Raw genomic sequence first — 20,211 nt, 5'->3', positions numbered from 1 at the left:
AGTAATTTAGGAAATTACCAAGAGGTTTATTTACAATAATCAGCTAACGTTTGTGGATTATTTTTTATTTGCTAGCCACTATGTGAACATGATGTTATTTAATTGTTATGAGTTGCTATTTTTCTTTCCAAGGACACTGAGGCTCAAGGCATTTTTATAGACTTGTCTAAGATCTGGTAAGTGCCAGAGCTAGTTTTGGAATTAGCTTCTGACCACAAAGCTCATGCTCTTTAACCACTCTATGAAACAGGCATTAGAGAAATAAAGCAGGGGTAAAAATGGTGGTGTTTGAATAGCTGTTCTCTTAGAACTGAAAATCACTTGACAGTTGTCAGGGTGTGAAAGATGCCAGGAGAACTGATGCTATCAAATCAAAATTGTTGGGGTGTTTCGAGATCTCTCATGATTAGTTGGTAATATGGCATATTTGGTAGTATTCATGATCATCATTAAGTTGTAGGTTATTTCCTTAAAATCCAAGTAGTGAATTACCAAATTTTTTAAGGGGGTACAACTATTAAGTAAATAACCAGGACCACATTCCATGTTGAAATTATATGTAACTCGTTAATTTGGGGTTGGGTTTTCTAGGATGTGGGGTGATCAATATAGGGGCAGAGGCCAGTGAAGAACTGAGGAGGCTACTTCAGATGCAAGGGTTGTTTGACCCTGGTGTTACCTCAGAGGCTGAATATTATGCATCATAGTGAGGTTATGGGATGTGAAGTAGGATTTGTGCTGCTTCCCAGCTCTTCAGAATAAGGAACTGGCAGTAGAATAATATCAATAATTTATCAAGTGCTTGTGGTACTTAGCCAGCACTGTGTTCCCTGCTTGATATGGTTTATCTCAATCCTTCTGGCTCTACATTTAGTACCCTTATTTTGTTAACGAGGCTAAGTACCTTGTCCATCATCACAAATCTCGTGTGTTTTGGAGGTGGGATTGGATTTAGGTGCTCTAACTCCAGAGTTTGTACGCCTCACTTCTCTTGTGTAATGCCTCCAGCTCATTACTTTTAAGTGTGCAGCTCCAGGACAATAGAAGGAAACCAGAGGCAAAAGGAACTCTATGTTACTGTGTGTGTCCGTGCGAGTGTGTGAGAGTGCGTGTGTATATGTGTTCCTGTGTTTTGTTTTGGCCACTGAACTTTCAAACCTAAATATCTCATGTCTCCCAACACCTTTCTTTGCTTTTGGCCAAAAGTGCATGCATTCACTTATTCATTAATTTATTCATTCAATCAATAGTCATTGAATGCTTATTATGAGCCAGGCACTGTTCTAGGCACTGTGGGTGTAGTAGTGAATAAGATAGGTATAGTCCACTCAATTGGAGGAGTCAACCATAAAACAAGTCAGTCAGATAATGTTAAGTGCTATAAAAATACAACAGGGAAAGGAAAGATAAAATGTGACTGGTGGGTAGTGTTGTCAGGGGTATGCTATAGCAAAATCTGTATACCTCATCATAACAACAATAATAATAAAGCTGTATTTTTGAGAGTCGTGTAGTAGATAGAGGTGGAGGTGGAAAAGAGTAAGCTAGAAACATGTCAGTGAGAATAACATTTTGTCTAAGGAGGATGGGTTTTGGGAAATGTGAAATTAGGGATTAGGCAAAATTGATGATAGGGCCAGCAAATACAACAGGATATGCCAGTGAATTCTGGAGATATGGAAATGGGTACGCATGGTGGTTGTGTAAATAGGTTTCCCTAGATCTCAGCCAGTAATGATTAAAACTCGTGCTTTGTACTTTGGGATGTGGTATATTAAGAATAAAAATAATGGCTGGGTGCGGTGGCTTTTGCCTGTAATTCCAGCACTTTGGGAGGCCAAGGCAGGCGGATCATGAGGTCAGGAGATCAAGACCATCCTGGCTAACACGGTTGAAATCCTGTCTCTACTAAAAATACAAAAAAAAATTAGCCAGGCCTGGTGGCGGGTGCCTGTAGTCCCAGCTACTCGAGAGGCTGAGGCAGGAGAATGGCATGAACCCAGGAGGCGGAGCTTGCAGTGAGCCAAGATTGCGCCACTGCACTCCACCAGCCTGGGCGACAGAGCGAGACTCTGTCTCAAAAACGACAACAACAACAACAACAGCAAAAACAAAAATAATGTTTCAGAGCTGATTTGGAAAAATGATTTTGTTTGTTTTGTTTTCTTCATTAGTAGTCATTTTGGTGTATAAACGTTACATATGCTGGTTGAGCATTTGTGAATGGCATAATTTTTCTTCCCAACCCACCACGAAGTCAGTTTTAATTTAAAAGTGCTTGGTTTAATGGGAAAAGAAAAAAGAAAAAAAGTGCTTGGTGGAGGCCTAGTAATCACACCTTGGTAGAATTCACAGGCAGGAGGTGCAGCTGAGTACTTTCACGGCTTGTTAATCATGCTCCCTGGAGCTTCATTTCAATAATGAAATGACTGTTTTAAGCATAATCACTGGAAACTACCAGTCTTTTCTTAAAGACTGAACAGAGCCTTTGCTTACTTTATAAAAACTGGGAAAATATACTTGAAAGAGGTTTGGCTTTTCTGATCATTTATTTTATGAAACACTTCGATGCTCTATTCTGGGGATACAAATGCTCAGGGGAGAACGAAGTGGGCATTTGGTAGGTTCTCTGTTGACTCAGATTTCTGGACAGTCTTTGTGTAGAATGTCTATATAATAGTCATATTTTTATTGCTATGCAGTGCCACTGTATACTTTCATGAAATATTGCAGTCTTTCACCATCTTTTCTTTTATAGGAAAATGGCATTCCTATGAAGAAAGCACGAAATGATGAATATGAGGTATATCCAAAGGTTTTTATTTTTGTGAATCACTTTTATATTGTCTGTTAAATACCTTGATGATAGTTTGCATTTGTAAAATGATTCTAAGGTTTTTACCCCTGCAAGACTTTCATGTGCATTCCGATGTTTTTCTTTAAGGCAGCTAGGGCAGCTATTGCCATTTAACTTTTTTTATTGTGGTAAAATATTCATAACATAAGGTTTACCATTTTAACTTTTTTAAAGTACAATTTAGTGGCATTAAGTTCTTTCACATTGTTGTGGAATCCTCATCACCATCCATCTCCAGAACTTTTTCATCATCCCAAGCTGAAACTCTACACGTTGAGCAACTTCTCATTTCCTCCCTCCCCCGAGGCCCTGGGAAGCACTATTCTACTTTCTGTCTTATGAATTTGACTGTTGCAGGTATTTCATTTCCACTTCATTTTACAACGGGAAAACCTGAGAGAATTAGCACAGAAACCCAGATTTTAATAATAAGTTAATTATCCTGGTAGATGGTCTAAAGTAAATGTACTTCATTATAAATGAAATATTTCACTTTAAATTATAAGAGAGAAGATGGTTTGAGAGGCTGTTTTAGAACCCAGGAACAATAATCTTTTGGGAGTAGAGGAGAAGAAAAACACTTATACCAACTGTATGCTAAAATGAATATATTCTAAATATATATATTCTAAATGTATGCTAAAATGAATATATTCTAAATATATATATTCTAAATATATCTAAATAAATATATGTGGCTGTCAAACCTTTAATAGTTCTTGACTTAGGACCAGAACATTTGATTGATGTCTGTCATTCCATCTCCTGCTACAAGTATCCTTTTATCCCTCTGATTCTGATGCCAGGCAGCTTTTCCTGCTGCTTTCCTGTCTTCTTTTACCTTTCCAGCTTCATTTCCATTTATTCTGTACCCCAACTGAAACTTACAGCTCCAGCATTTGAATCTACTTCCAAACATACCTGTGGGGGCCTTTAAATTCCTGCAACCTTTGCCTGCTTTCTGTCTTCTATTTTTCTAAACTGGTGTGATTCTTGAACCATCTACACTGGAACCACTTAGAGTGCTTGTTAAAAATTCAGATTCCGTGCCCCATATCCTATTTACTAAGTCAGATTCTCTGCTGGATAGGCCCTGGTTAATCTAGGTATTTCACAAGTATTCTAGGTGCATCCTAAACGTGAAGTTTGAGAACCACTGCCCTAGATGTTGAGTGAACAAGGGTTTCCAGATCCCCAGGGACTTAGTGTATTAACCTGAAACAGTTATTTCAGGTTAATGAAATACATTAGTGGGAAAAACGTATTCTGAGCCCAGACATTCAAATTCAAATTTAATTCTTAGAACACAGTTTTTATGTTAGAGACTGTCTGATTTGAGTTTATTTGAAATTTTCAGGATTAGAGAGGAAAGAAGAGTGATTTCTTCTGTCTTTTCCCCATGTATATAAAATGTACTGACTGCTTTTTCATACGTCTTATTAGTTTTTCTATTTTGACTTCTGCAACAAAAATACAAGAAAAAAATGGAGAGAAAGAAAAGGACTGAAGGAGTAGTTCACAGTCCTTGCCACATACCCAACTTTCTGATTTGACTTGTGCTCCTTTTATCTTTTTTATTTTCAGATAAAATTTGGCAGACCATTGTTGGTTTATAATTAACATTAATCTTAGGAAAACCAGGCTAACATTGGCTTTAAAAAATTAATTACAGGACAAATGCATTTTAGCTGGAGAGAAGAAAGGCAGGTTGGAAATAAGCTCTTAGTGATTAGGAGCAAATGAAGAGGGAGAATGTGGTTTGCAGGCTTAAAATTCAAACCTCATTTATTGTTCATTTGGCCTAATTCAAGTTTCTGTGAGTGGGTTTGGTAGGTGTCATTGTGTAAAACGATTGTCACCAGCTTGGTCTTCTTGGTCACCTCTGAGTATTCATCTGCAAGCATTTGTTCCCCTATAGCCAGGCTTTCAGGGATGAATAAATTATGTGGACATCTGCCATTTACTTTGGTTTTTCTTTTTAACAGCTACTTCAGACATATTTAAACAGGTGCAGGGGTACCTCATGAAAGAGCATAGAAAATGAAACATAACAGCAGGACTGTATGTAAGGTTGCTAAGATAGGTATGAGACATACTTCTAAGGAGCAGTTATTGAGAATTTATTCTCAGCTTTGTTGTTTATCTCATTATGGGCTTGCAGCTTTGCCATTTGTAACCTTTAGTCTTATGTGGAAAAACTTAATATAAATCATCATTACTTTTTTGGCTCAATATATGTCTACATTTAATTGTGTAAATAGCATTCTTTGAAATAACAGCATTCCGTGTTACACTAGAAAACCTCTGTGATACTCTTCAGCAATGCTTTAGTCCAGCTTTGGCTGCATATTAAAATTGCTTGGAGAGCCTATAAAAATAAGCAGTGCCCTGGCTCCACCCAGAGCAATTTAATTCAGATAGATGAGAGACGGGGCTCTGGGAAACTTTTTTTTTTTTTTAACTGGTTGAAGCTGGTGAGGTGGTATTGATGTGTGGCATGATCAAAAATAAGTATGTTAAGTCACTTCTCAAATGATTTGGGATGAAGGACTAGTTTTTTGGCTGGTTTATTTCTAATTGGTTGTAAACAGATACTTAAAAAAAATGCAATCAACATGAATCGTTAGAAAAGTGTTGGCAGGGCGTGGTGGCTCACGCCTGTAATCCCAGCACTTTGGGAGGCCAAGGTGGGCGGATCACGAGGTCAGGAGATCGAGACCATCCTGGCTAACACAGTGAAACCCTGTCTCTACTAAAAATACAAAAAATGAGCTGGGCGTGGTGGCGGGTGCCTGTAGTCCCAGCCACTTGGGAGGCTGAGGCAGGAGAATGGCGTGAACCCGGGAGGCGGAGCTTGCAGTGAGCCCAGATCGCGCCACTGCACTCCAGCCTGGGCGACAAAGCGAGACTCCGTCTCAAAAAAAAAAAAAAGAGTTCCAGACCAGCCTGGCCAGCATAGTGAAACCCTGTCTCTACTAAGAATACAAAAATTAGCGGGCGTGCTGGCGGGCACCTGTAATCCCAGCTGCTCGGGAGGCTGAGGCAGGAGAATTGCTTGAACCCGGGAGGTGGAGGTTGCAGTGAGCCGAGATCGTGCTGCTGCACTCCAGCCGGGTGACAGAGCAAGACTCCATCTTGGGAGGAAAAAAAAAAAGGAAAGTGTAATTCAGGTTCCAATTTTTTATTATTAGATTTAACAGATATAAAAATTGCCCTTTTAAATTGCTACAAATGTCTGTAAATGAGCCAGTAACAATCAGTTTGCAGACTGGCCGTGGTCCTTGGCTACGCTTGGAGTACAGTGTTTTAAACCATCGTTGTTTCCCTGATAAATTGTTAGTTATTGATGTCAAAATGTGTGCAAATCAACTTTAACCTTAAGACTTTCTCTTTGTAAGGCAAACTGTAGGGAATTATTTTTACTCATCATTGACCTAGGGTCTGCTTTGGTTTATGCATTCTACAAAGTTCAGAAATTAAAAAAAAAAAGTGAAGCCATAGTGAGTTTGTAACTTTAGGGAGTCTGAACTCACCAGATATGCAAGCTAAGTCTGGAATATTTAGTGTAGCTCTTTGTGAACTCTGTAATAGCTGTACTTACATCCTTAATTTTACACTGTGATTGTAACTTGGATTTAATTATCATTTTATCATTTTAAAATATATTTTACTTCATAATTTTCTGTATATTGTCATTGATCTTTGTAACACCCTCCTGTGGTGAGTGGGACAGAGATTATCACACTTACTTTACAGATTGGAAAAGTGAGACTGAATCCTTACATGAGGGACTGGTTCTCTCACTTCTATTTTAGTTGGAAAATAAAAATTGAAACACATTTCTTGACTCCATTCTAGTTTTGTCACTACACATCAAAGATATTCTCAGACTCATAACCTCTGACACTGTGTGTAAGTGCTCAAGTGACATGGTGGCCTAAATTTGGCTGTGTTTTAGACAACTCTAATTTCTAGAAAAAATTTAAGGCATAGGTAGATGGATGTATGATGGAGACTCAACATTTTTTTTGTGGGGGAAAAACATCTAAGGCATTCTTATAAGGGAGGTAACGGAAAAAATAAAAGGTAAAATTTTTAATGTTCTCTCTTTGTTTTGTTTTTAACTGCAGAATCTGTTTAATATGATTGTAGAAATACCTCGGTGGACAAATGCTAAAATGGAGGTACCGATATACTTTATTAATATGAAACCGAAATGATTATAATGATATAAAACTTTGTTGCAAGTTGTTTGGCATAATATTTTAAATTTGAGATAGTTCAGAAAAATACTCAAAGCTAAGTATATACTTTATAGTTTTATAGAGAGGTTTTTTTTCAGTTTTGCCTGTCAGTTTGTTATATACATATTAATTTTCTTTTTTTCTCCTTTGAAAATGACAAATACTTTTAAAGGTTATTTAAGTAGATTCTGAGATATATTTGGTTCATAGATGGAACTGAAACTTTTATTTGGGGCTGATGGCAGTTTTAATTTCTTAGGACTCAATTCTCCTTTAGATTTTATTCTACCAGGAAATAAATTATTTCCTGGTTACCTCAATTTATGACTATCACAGAGCATCTGCTATTTTTCTGGTTAGCTTTTTTTTTTTTTTTTTTTTTAAGTTTTTCGGGAAATGAACCTAGAAGAACTTCCCTTTTGCTATTCAGAATTTTCTTGTTCTTTCTCCAGTTAGCTATAGAAGCTTATATATAAGCTTCCTTATAGTTCTAAGTGAAATTTAATTTATGTTACTTTGTTTAGTTATATAAACCTTCTATAACTTTGGGTGTGATAGCAAATATTATTTTAAGTATTTAAATTAGGCATTATTATGTAGGTGTATATTTTTCAGAATTTATATTTGGAAGAGAATTGTCAGTACTATCACCAGGTCCTGGCAGTATTTTTTGTTAACACTTTAGTAGGAAAAGGTAAAGATATTAGATTATTCTTTTGGTGTTGTTTCATGTATAATGTTTCATCATTCTTGCTAGTCTACCTCAGTTAGGTGGAGGATCCAAGGATCTGTGAGAATCTACCTAACTTAAGCAGTGTTTCTTCATTCAACATGGCTTATTTTTTTGTTTCCTATATACATAGGTTTTAAAGATAGCAATGTGAATATACATGATAGAAAACTAACTTTGAGGCCGAGTGCAGTGGCTAACACCTGTAATCCCAGCCCATTGAGAAACCCTGGCGGGCAGATCACTTGAGGCCAGGAGGTTGAGACCAGCCTGAAACCCCATCTCTACTAAATATACAAAAATTAGCTGGGCACAAATTTTTGCATGGTGGTGCATGTCTGTAATCCCAGCTATTTGGGAGACTGAGGCATGAGATTTGCTTGCTTCCAGGAGGCAGAGGTTGCAGTGAGCTGAGATCACACCACTGCACTCCAGCCTGGGTGACAGAATGAAACTGTCTCAAAAAAAAAAAAAAAAAAAAAAAGAAAAAAGAAAACTAACTTTGAAATAAAATCAGTTGGTGAGAATCTGTTTTTTGGTGATTTTTTAACTTTATTGTATATTGACAAGTTATAATCATATATATTTATAGGGTACAAAGTGACATGACTTATGAATACAGTATGGAATAACTTAAGCTAAATAATATATCTGTCACATCAAATACCATTTTTTGTGGTGAGAACATTTGAAATTTACTCTTAGCAATTTTGAAATGTGCATTATTAACTGTACTCATCAAGTTGTGTTGTCTCAACAACAAAAAATCTTAGTCTTCATGTCTGAGATTTTGAATCCTTTGACTATCATTTCCGTATTCCTCCTACCCTTAGCCTCTGTAACTATAATTCCACTCTCTGCTTTTATGAGTTCAATTTTTTAGATTCCACATATGGGTGAGAACATGAGATATTTGTCTTTCTGTGCCTGGCTTATTTCACTTGCCATAATGTTCTCCAGTTTCATCCATGTTGCCACAAATGACAGAATGTTCTGCTTTTTTTAAGGCCAAGTGCTATTTTATTATGTATATATACCACATTTTCTTTATCCATTCATCTGTTGATGGACACTTAGGTTGATTATATATTATTTCCAATGTTTTTTGATGGAGTCTCTAGAGTTGTCTATATATAAGATCGTATCATCAGCAAACAGTGACAGTTTCACTTCTTTCTTTCCAACTTTGGATGCCTTTTACTGTTTTCTCTTGCCTAATTGCTCTGGCTAGGATGTCCAATACTATGTTGAATAAAAGTGGCAAAAGTGGGCATCCTTTTCTTTTTCCAAATCTTAGAGGAAAGGCTTTCAGCATTTCACTATTGAATATATGGTAGGAATCTTTGAGTTAGTTTTATTATCATAATATTGATGGTAATAAAGCCTGAGATTAGTAACAAAAGGCAAGTTGATTAATCTTTATCCTCTTGCCATCTCAATCATTTTATTATTTGTGTTAGAAATAATGGAGTACATAAATAATAGAGTGACTAAATATATGATCTGGTGTTTCCTTTCCAAACAATTTTTCTCATATAGTGCTATAAATTAGTAATAAGAGCTGGCTCAATTTCTTTTAAAGCACCTTTGATCATTAAGTTGAAATATGAATGTTTAGTCTGAAAATAGCAGATTTTTAAAAGTACTATTTGGACATAGAATTAATTATTTCTTATCCCGTCTCCTTTTCTTCCTTCTGTGATTTGCTTAGATTGCCACCAAGGAGCCAATGAATCCCATTAAACAATATGTAAAGGATGGAAAGCTACGCTATGTGGCGAATATCTTCCCTTACAAGGGTTATATATGGAATTATGGTACCCTCCCTCAGGTAACATTTTTGTTACAATGGTAAAACGTTCCTGTCTTCTGAAAAAATTGCCTTATAAATCCTGTGAACTACTGAATTTAAATTGGTTCTGAGGACATGTCATTTGGAGAGGTTTGTAAATTTGGAATTTATTAACATGGATGGAGTTTTAGTATATCAATAAATTTTGTTTTAAACCATGTATATGTCTATACTCAAGTTCTTGGAGTCAGGCATATGGAATGTTCACATTTGACATTTTGAATACATTTTTTTTTTCTGGTCTTGGCTATTAAGTGTCAGTGAAAAACTTTTAAGCGAGGCTTTATCTACAGTCATTCCTTTGAACATGACAAGTTATGCTTTTATACACATTCATATATGATAGCACGAATTTTATATTTTAAACTTTAACAGATGAATGTGTTAAATTATTAACTTTTTTCCTGGAACTCATTGTAAATTGAATTGCACAACTTATATTATTTACTGTTATGAGTTAATAATTTTTAAGTAGAAAACAGAGAAAAGAAGAGCTAAATAATGATAAGGTAGCATTCCTGTTGGAAAATAACAACGATTTGCTTTTCTTCCTTTCTTTACCTCTTTTGGTTTTCTCTCATGTTTCCTCATTCCCAGGAAGAGATAACTCTTCCAGATTATTTAGTGAGTAAAACTCAGAATATGCTGAATCAAAATTCTAGGTTTTGGGGACACAGAGAACCATCTGCCTTTATGTTTATAAAAACCATAGACCATCTGTCTGGAAATTTAATTTTTATATTTTTATTTATTTTAATATTTTGCATGAAATTTCAAGATGGCATTGGGGAAATATCTGAGAAGAGAGGTCTTGTTTTATCCAACATGAAAAAGCAACTGCCCGTGTAGAATAAACATTCACAGGAAAATTTAAAAAAAAATTGTTTTCTAAAGAGTCAGGCTGTCTCTGATTCAGTTAGATCACCCACATGGATACATTCTTGGTTAAAATGGTCACTTCTAAAGTGATATGCTAAGAATGAGAATGCCTGTGGAAACCATGAAAGCAGGTTTTCTAACTCTCCAGGTACCTAAATAGATATGCTGTTTGACCCAACAGCAAAAGGTTGAAAAAGTTCTGTAAAGCTTAGGGGATGCAGCCTATAGGAAGTGTGTGGATGAGGGGAATGCTGAAGAAGCCAATGAATTAGAGACAGACAAAAACAGAGAAGTAAGTAGAGGAGCTAGAGAATAAACTAAGGTGCATGTATTTATTTCTTTAAACATTTATTAAGGATTTATGTGCTAGGCAGGATATTAGGTGTTGGGTATATAAAGACAGATGGGATATAGATGTAACATCAAGGCCTCATAATAAGTGACTGGAAAATGTGGGTTTGGGAGTGAGATTGTCACTTTCTAGTAATGTGACCTCGGGAAAGATACTTTTCCTCATTTTCTTCATCTGTAAAATGGAGAACATAAAATATCTACTTCTTATCTTTGTGTTGAGATTAAATGAGTTACTGCATTTGAATAGTGTGTAACATGTAGTAATCAATTATTGTTATAATTAAGACTGGTACTTTTATTATCATATGGTTCTTTCCGTAAAGTTGTTTTTAGTCTGACTGGGGCAATCAACAACTAAACTGCTGGTTATGATGTGGTATAATAGGCACTACTAATTCATCTACTAATTTAAAATTATGAAAGAAATAAAAAAGCAAACCTATTGACAAGAAGGAGAGAAGGGGAGGAATGGAGGTAAAAACAAAAGAAGCTTCTGTAGTTTTCCATTTAAAGCCCTGCCAAACTTCTGTGCTCCTCTGGATGTGTCTGGATTTCCAGATGTTCTGCAGTGGTATTAATCTGGCAGTTACGGTAGTTCTTCTACTAATAAAACAGAATTAGACTGTGGTAGTCCCTTAATTCATTATTCACCCTGCATTCACCATTGCTTACCTAAGTTTCATACTCCATCCAACATCCAAATTGATATTTTTAAAACACAAATTTGCAGATGCTTTTCTTGTACAAGAACACCTTAATGGTCTCCTGTTGCTTAAAGATAAAATACAAAATTCTTAACATTGCTACTCAACCCTGTATGATCTGGCCTCCGCTTACTTCTCTATCCTCATTTTGCAGCATTCCCCCTTTCTCACGTCTATCCACCACAAAGTCTTCTTCAGTGTTTCTAACTTACCTCATTGTGTCTTCACCAGGCCTTCACCAAACTGTTCATTCATTCAATACATATTTATTAAAGGCCTGTATATTTGCAAGGTGTTCTTGTAAGTACTGCAGGTAAAGCAGTGATAAAACGTGACAGATATTTCTCTGGAGCTTTTATTTTAGTCAGATAAACAGACAATAAACAAAATAAACCTCAAGTAAAATGTCAGGTGGTGGTAAGTATGTCAAAGAAAAGTTAAGCAGGGAATGGGACTAGGGGATATTAGGATTGTTGCAATTTAGACAGGGAGATGATCTCAGTGAAAAGGTGTTATTTGAGTAAAGATCTAGAGGAAGTGAGGGAACAAGTAGTGTGGACATCTAGAGGAAGAGCAGTCCAACAAGAAACAGCAAGTATAAAGGTCCTGAGGTGGAAATAGGCCTAGCATGTGTGAGTATCAAAAAGGAAGCCAGTGTGGCTAGAATGGAAGTGAAAGAGGAAATAGACCTGCATTTTCTCTGCCATTTTCAATTAGAGATCTGTACTACTGATCTTGGAGAGAGAGAGAGAGAAAAAGAGAGAGTCTGTGTGTGTGCGTGTGTGTGAATACACCATAAATTGCATATAAGTTAGTTATTTATCAAAGAAAATAACTAAATTGAATGATGTTTTTAAGAATGCTGAAATCATGCCAGTTGCTTATGGGATAGCTTATGGAATAGCTCTACCTGATTTTTTTTTTTTTTTTTCTGCTTGATGGTTGATGTTCAGACATGACCCTGTTAAAATGAAAGCCAGCCCCTGGTCCCATTTACCTTTTTAATCTCATCTCCAACTCTCCTTCTGCCTTCTGCTTCTTCACTTCCACACCGGCACTCTGGTGCTCAAAGCACACTGATGTCTCAAGCCCCTCACCTTCACTGTGTCCTCTCCCTGGAACACTCCTTTCCAGGTATGCACATGGCTTCCTTAAGTTGCCTTTAGCTCATCTTCTTCATAGTATCTGCCAACCATCCTTTAAAACTTTTAACCCTACTCCCATTCCCCCTCTCATACTTTATTTCCCTTTTCTATAACACCTGCCAAATTGTAACCTTCTGTATAATTTATTATGTTTATTGTTAATTTCTCCCAGCTAGAATGCAGACTTCATGAGGGCAGGAATTCTGTCTCTTTTGTTCACTGATACATTCTGACTACCCAGCTTAGTGCCTGCCATGGAGTAGGTGATCAATAACTGTGAAATGAATAAATTAATGCATTGTATATGTGTGTCACATTTGTTTCATAGGCATGTGTGGGTACTTTAGCTGTTCTATGATTCGTCTTGTAACAGCAAGAAACTTGTTCAGAGCAGTTACTGAGCCAACTGTGTGCTTAGAAGAACATTTAAGCAGCAGACTACTACTACTATTTAAGAAGTAGTCTATCCACTTAGCTTGTGATTCATCAGTATACCATCATTATTCAGACCTTCAGCTGTCTAGACCGTTAGCCTGAATAGCATCTCCCGCACTCCTAATAATGCCTTCCTCAAAGTTTGAGCTTCCTTGGGCAAAAATTCATCTTGTCTTCCCACCAGTTTATTCATATTGCCCACATGTAATGGGTTATTCGAGTGTTACATCTCATTGAGTGAATATTTAGAATACCTGTCTGGAAAATATTAAAAGACTAGATTCAGTTTAAATTCAGAATTTCTTCAGTCTTAATGTAGTATTGATATGTTTATTTTGTGCTTAATTATAAATTTGGTTCATTGACCTCCCCAATCAAATATATAGTACTACTTATTAGCTTTATAACCTGAGACAAGTGACTAAATCTCTCTAGGCCTGTTTGTTTATCTGTATGATCATACTACCTACCCCACAAGGTTATTGTGAGTATTGAATGAGTTGATCAGAGGTGTTTGGCCCCGTAGTGAGTTCTTAATAATATTAACTCGATGATGATTGCTACTGATGTTAGGTACTAGTAGTAAAAACACTGGTAGAGGCTTTTGCTCCAAATTAAAGCTGGGAAAGCATAGGTAATGGCTCATCCCTGTAATTCCGGTTCTTTGGGAGGCCAAGACAAGAGGATCAGTTGAGGCCAGGAGTTTAAGGTTGCAGTGAGCTATGGTCACACCACTGTTCTTCGGCCTGGGTGGCAGAGTGAAACCCTCTCTTAAAAAAAAAAAAAAGCGACGGTAGTGGGAAAGTCAAAGGTCTTCCTTCGACTTGTGATAGGAATGCTGGTTAATCAGGAAGATATTCTTAAGAACCACCTGTATATATGGCTTTGTATGATTCAGGGATTTTTTAAGAGACCTAAGGACCAGAGTGTGGTGATTAGAAATGTATTGGCCATTACTTATAGATTGTAAGGTAATAATCACAAACACCTGCATGAAAATGAGAAGGATTTGTTTTAGGGTATAACAATAATATGTGTATTCTGATTTATTCATTTTTATAGCTTTATAATCATCTTTTCTATAATACTGTTTTCCTGTTGATAGTTTGTTTGTAGCTTTCTTGGGTCCATGCTAAAGTTTTCTGTATAGATAGTAAATATACTTATATACCTGTTAGTCAAATTTTGAGTTGTATAACTACTTTACTAAGTATTTCCTGATTGTTTATAAAAGAAGTTGTGACAATTTATACTCCTGCCAGCAGTATATAGGGTTCCAGTACCCTATATCGTTACTAATATTTTAGATTATAAGATTTTTAGGTTTTTGAAATAGTATCTTATTGTGATTTTAACTAGTATTTCTCTGATCAGACTAGGTATCTTTTCTTAATTTATAAGTCATTCATGTTTCCCCTTCTTTTAATTACCTGTTCATCTCTTCAGCCCATTTTAGTTGGGTTGCCCTTTTTCTTATTTAGTTGCCAAAACTATTTCTAAAGTCTGGAAGCTAATCTTTTGTCATTTTTGTGAAACCGATATTAAGATTTTGAACTTCTGCTTCTTGATATTTCTTCTCTAGTGTTTGTTCTTTTCTAGTTATTTGTCTGTTAATAGTTACACACATAAGACTCCACAAGAGGGCATACCCAAAGCTTAAATTTGTCAAGATTTCCTTTCCTGTTGAAGTTATACTGTATTTTCAAGTTAAATTAGGGGTGAGTTAGTGTGTCTCTCTTTTTGTAGTAAAAACTAAGGCCTGTAGATGCAGAGTATTAAAGGTTGGAAATAAAGAGAACCAGTCTGGTATTTTTGCTGGTAAGGAAAATCATGAAGAATTGGCCCTCAACATAACAATATTGTAGAGTTTAAGAATTTTCCACTTGGGTACTTAATTTCTCAACATATGGAACCATATTGCTAGGTAATGTTGAAATTGGAGTTCTGAGGACCAACCAACCAACAGAAATATTCACCACAACCAAGTTAATGTCAAGACGGTCTTTGTCTCTGTGTGAGGAAGGACTTAAAAAAAATTAATGCTCATCAAAATTGTCAAAAGTAGGTCATAAGTATGTGGGCTTCATGTTCACTGGTAGCATTCATGCAGACTGTAAATGAGCACTAACAATCTCAGCATTTTAGGGCTAGGATGTATCTAAAGATCCTCTTATTGGCCAGCGCAGTGGCTCACGCCTGTAATCCCAGCACTGTCGGAGGCTGAGGCAGGTGGATCACGAGGTCAGGAGATTGAGACCATCCTGGCTAACATGGTGAAACCCCGTCTATACTAAAAATACAAAAACATTAGCTAGGGTGGTGGTGGGCGCCTGTAGTTCCAGCCACTTGGGAGGCTGAGGCGGGAGAATCGCTTGAACCCAGGAGGCGGAGCTTGCAGTGAGCCAAGATCGTGCCACTGCACTCCAGCCTGGGAGACAGGGAGACTCTGTCTGAAAAAAAAAAGAAAGAAAAAAAGATCTTCTTATTTAAGCCTTTCTTAATAGCTGAAGAAACAGATCTGGATAGTTTAATCAAGATAGTTTGTGGTAGAATCTAGATGTTTTCCTTTAGGCCAATGGGACTTCTAGCTTGTCGCATTTGTTCTCTTGGGAGTGGGAGTAGGGATAAGCAAAATTATGAGATGGGATTTCTGCATTAGCAAGGAGGAACCTCTCAGATATTTTCTGATTCTGAGTAGGTTGTTTGATTCTGATTATACCTGGGTGTCCCATCCTGGTTTCCCCAGCACGTTAAGATTATCATTCTCAGCAAACTATCTCAAGGACAAAAAACCAAACGCCGCATGTTCTCACTCATAGGTGGGAATTGAACAGTGAGAACACGCACACAGGAAGGGGAACATCACACACTGGGGACTGTTGTGGGGTGGGGGGAGGAGGGAGGGATAGCATTAGGAGATATACCTAATGCTAAATGACGAGTTAATGGGTGCAGCACAGCAACATGACACATGGATACATATGTAACAAACCTGCACGTTATGCACATGTACCCTAAAACTTAAAAGTATCATAATAATTACCTTTATTGCATTTGTCACAAATGCCATACCATTTATAATAATAATAATAATAATTATTATTATTATTACCTTTATTGCATTTGTCACAAATGCCGTACCATTTATTAACATGACACTCTCCATGGTATTGACTGTTTCCTATAAATCTCTGTTACTGGCCCAAAGTAGGTACTCAATAAATGTTTTACTGTATGAATGAATGCCTGTTAATAGAAAAAAAGAAGCAGTAACGGGAAGACTGGGAAAGAACAGAACCTCTATAGGAAAGTTACTTAGGAGATTGCTCAGAGTAAGAGAAGGTATTTGAAAGAAGAGAACCGTGAAGTAGATGGGGTTATATTTGAAAATAAATGCCATTCAATTGTTATCATAATTTGCACATAAAAATAATGATTAGCAGCATAGCATGAGTTCTAATACAATCTTTACCATATAGAAACCATGAGTTTGTGCAAGTTTAAACTCTGTGTTTCAATTTACTTATCTATAAAATGGAATTCGTTATGGTATATTATTCATGTGGTATGTATGTATATATGTGTCTGTTGTGTGTGTATATATTAGCTAGAAAGTGTTTGTCACCTATGACCAGTATGTAAGATTAACAATTGTGGTTATTCTTATATTTTCTTAGTAGTATTAGGGGCAGTGAAATGTTGTTGGACTTCATTTATTGATTTTTTTTTTTTAAGATAAAGTTAGGCCAGGTTATTCCTGAATAAACTAATTAGTACTAGAAGGAAAATATTGGAATTTCTCTAATGCTTAGCTGTAAATAAGTTTATTTGTAATTATCTATATAAAATTAAAGGAAATAAGCTTACATAACCTGAAATCTTAGATAATAATGACAATCTGATTCTTGGGATGATGGTCTCTGTATCCCTTTTAGTTTGAATTTAAAGCAAATAATTTTAGGGAACTTCTACAGTTCCATTTAGAATCAGGCAATTCTGAGGCTTTTTGGGAGAGATATTGCCTAAGGGATCTTTAATCTTACTAGCAAATTTCTATTACAGTCTTCATTTATAAACATTCCTATGTGTATATTTTGTAACCAACATGGTATAATCCTGCCAGTAAACTAAAGAATTGATGTCTTTTCATGTTTTTATCAAGGTCCTTGAGATTTGACAGGTAGAGGATTTTTAATGGAATGAATAAGACAAAATAGGTTTTTATTTTCTTTAGTAGTGTTTTGTCCTTTCATTTATAAAGGGAAAACTGGGTTCCTTTTAGTAATTTAGATCCATGTGCTGTTACCATGTCAAAGGAAGCGGTGAATGACGGAAGCCACAGTTGAGGCAGTCAGTGGAAACACAGAAACAAGGGCACAAGACAGTGGGAACATCCACTGAAACTCTAAAAGTGAATGTGAATTTATTCCCTGACTGAACTTGGAAGATGAGTATGTCTGCATATACCACCCACTTGCAGATGCAATTATACCAACAACTGAGAGACAGAGGGAGGAAATACTATAAATCTGTTTTAAATATTACGATCCTTAGGGACATACTGGCCTGTTGGCCTTCGGCCTATGTAATTTCTGATAATGTTTTCTTTGGATTATTGTTATCTATAAAACTTTGTGATTATGTGGAAAGATTAAAGTACATTATAGTATTAACTTACATTTCTGCTTTTTTTTTTTAAAAAAATTTTAGACTTGGGAAGATCCCCATGAAAAAGATAAGAGCACGAACTGCTTTGGAGATAATGATCCTATTGATGTTTGCGAAATAGGCTCAAAGGTTTGTTTTATAGACTGTATTAATTCTAACGTGAGTTTTGGTTTATTCATGCCATAAAATTTCATTTTAGCCTCTAGTTCTTCAATTCTTCAGAGTTCAAGCCTATTGATTTCTCTGTTATCAGTCCCTCCTTTTATCTTCACTTTCTTGTCTTAAACCAGGGGTTGGTAAATTATAGCCCTGTAACAAGTCAAAGCCAGTCTAACACCTGTTTTTATAAATAACGCAGGTATGCCCATTCATGTACATACTGTCTATGACTGCTTTTACACTACGACGGTAGAGTTGAGGACTTGTAGCAGAGATTGTATAGTCTACAAAGCCTTTTATCATTATTGTATTATTTTATGTCTACCATCTGACCCTTTATGGAAAAATTTGCCAAGTCCTGTCTTCACCTTCCTTGCCTATTATTTAGATAAAAACTTCAATTCTCATGAAAGTCATCTGATACTTTTTCATTTTTTGTGTGCCTGCTTCCAGGTTGCCACATCCTACTGAATAAAAACAAAATCCACAATTTCAGAGATTGATGCTACCCATCAATTCTTCTATATGTCTTTGGTCAGTTCTTTCTTCTATTTTCTACTATGTTTATTGTTACTATTTCTTGTTCTCTGCAGACATTCAACTCTTCTCCCTTTTTTCTCACTCCTAGAAGAACATCTTACCTTTAATTTTGTAGAGCTCAGAAACCAGCGCATAAAAACTCTCAATGTGGTTTAAATTTGTATTTCTCTTATGATTAGTGATGTAGAGCATTTTTCATGTGTTTCTTGGCCACTTATATTTCTTTTTTTGAGAAATGTCGGTTCGTGGCCTTTGCGCACTTTTTAATGTTTTTCTTGTTGAGTTGTTTGAGTTGTCTTAGTCCTTTGTTGGAGGCATACTTTGCAGATTTTTTCTCCCATTCTGTAGGTTGTTTATTTTGTTGATTATTTCTTTTGCTATGCAGAAGGTTTTTAGTTTAATTAAGTTAAATTTGTCTATTTTTGTTTTCATTCCATTTGCTTTTGGGGTCTTCATCATAAATTCTTTGCCTAGGCGATATCTAGAGAGTTTTTCCTAGATTTTCTTCGGGAATTTTTATAGTTTCAGATCTTAACATTTAGGTCTTTAATCCATCTTGAGTTAATTTTTGTATGTGGTGAGAGATAGGGGTCCAGTTTCATTCTTCAGCCTATGGCTAGCCAGTTTTCCCAGTACCATTTATTGAATAGAGTCTCCTTTCCCCATTATTTTTTTGTTATTTGTTGAAGATCAGTTGGTTATAGGTATGTGACTTCATTTGTTTGTTCTGTGTTTTGTTCCATTGATCTATGTGTTTATTTTTGTACCAGTACCATGTTTATTTTTATACCAGTACTACAGCTATGTGGTATAATTTGTTGCTGAGTAATGTGATGCCTCCAGATTTGTTCTTTTTGCCTAGGATTGCTTTGACTGTTCTGGCTTTTGTTTGGTTCCATATAAACATTAGGATTGTTTTTTCCTAATGCTGTGAAAAAATGACATTGGTAATTTGATAGGAATTACACTGAATCTCCAGATTGCTTTGAGCAATATTGGCATTTTAACAGTATTGATTCTTCCAATCCATGAGCATGGGATGTTTTTCCCTCTGTGTCATCTATGATTCCTTTCATCAGTGTTTTGTAGTTCTTGCAGAGATGTTTTACCCACTTGATTAAATGTATTCCTGCGGGGTGTGTGTGTGTGTATGCGTGTGTGTGTGTGGCTGTTGCAAATGAGATTTTTTTATTTTGTTCTCAACCTGAACATTATTGGTATGTAGAAATACTATTAATTTTCATATATAGATTTTGTATCCTTAAACTTTATTGAAGTTGTTTATCAAGTCTAAGAGTCTTTTGGAGGAGCCTTTAGGGTTTCCTAGGTACACTATCATGTCATTAGTGAACAGAGATCATTTGACTTCCTCTTTTCCAATTTAGATACCTTTTATTTCCTTCTCTTGGGTGATTGGTCTGGCTAGGACTTCCAGTACTATGTTGAATGGGAGTGGTGAGACTGGACATCCTTGTCTTATTCTGGTTCTTAGGGGGAATGCTTTCAACTTTTTCACATTCGGTATGATGTTGGTTATGGGTTTGTCATAGATGGCTCTTACTATTTTGAGGTATGTTCCTTCAGTGCCTAGTTCGTTGAAGGTTTTTATCATGAAGGAATATTGAATTTTATCACGTGCTTTTT

At 36.0% G+C, this 20,211-nt stretch overlaps 1 protein-coding gene across 4 annotated transcripts in view; it reads left to right on the top strand.

The window, feature by feature from the left end:
- PPA2 (inorganic pyrophosphatase 2) overlaps positions 1 to 20,211 on the top strand; it is a 104,029-nt gene that overhangs the window by 17,740 nt on the left and 66,078 nt on the right. For 3 of the 4 annotated variants that reach the window (XM_003829969.6, XM_034958968.3, XM_008955351.6), the window contains 4 exons: positions 2,759 to 2,803; positions 6,988 to 7,041; positions 9,543 to 9,662; positions 17,911 to 17,997. In XM_003829969.6, the coding sequence (XP_003830017.1) occupies positions 2,759 to 2,803; positions 6,988 to 7,041; positions 9,543 to 9,662; positions 17,911 to 17,997 (306 nt within the window). The remainder of the gene's footprint in view (positions 1 to 2,758; positions 2,804 to 6,987; positions 7,042 to 9,542; positions 9,663 to 17,910; positions 17,998 to 20,211) is intronic. The other variant, XM_003829970.6, reaches the window with a different exon arrangement.

This window comes from Pan paniscus, chromosome 3 (assembly GCF_029289425.2).
Source record: "Pan paniscus chromosome 3, NHGRI_mPanPan1-v2.0_pri, whole genome shotgun sequence".
Taxonomy (NCBI): domain Eukaryota; kingdom Metazoa; phylum Chordata; class Mammalia; order Primates; family Hominidae; genus Pan; species Pan paniscus.
Note: the sequence above shows the minus strand (reverse complement) of the source record. Positions and strands in the feature narration are given on the sequence as shown.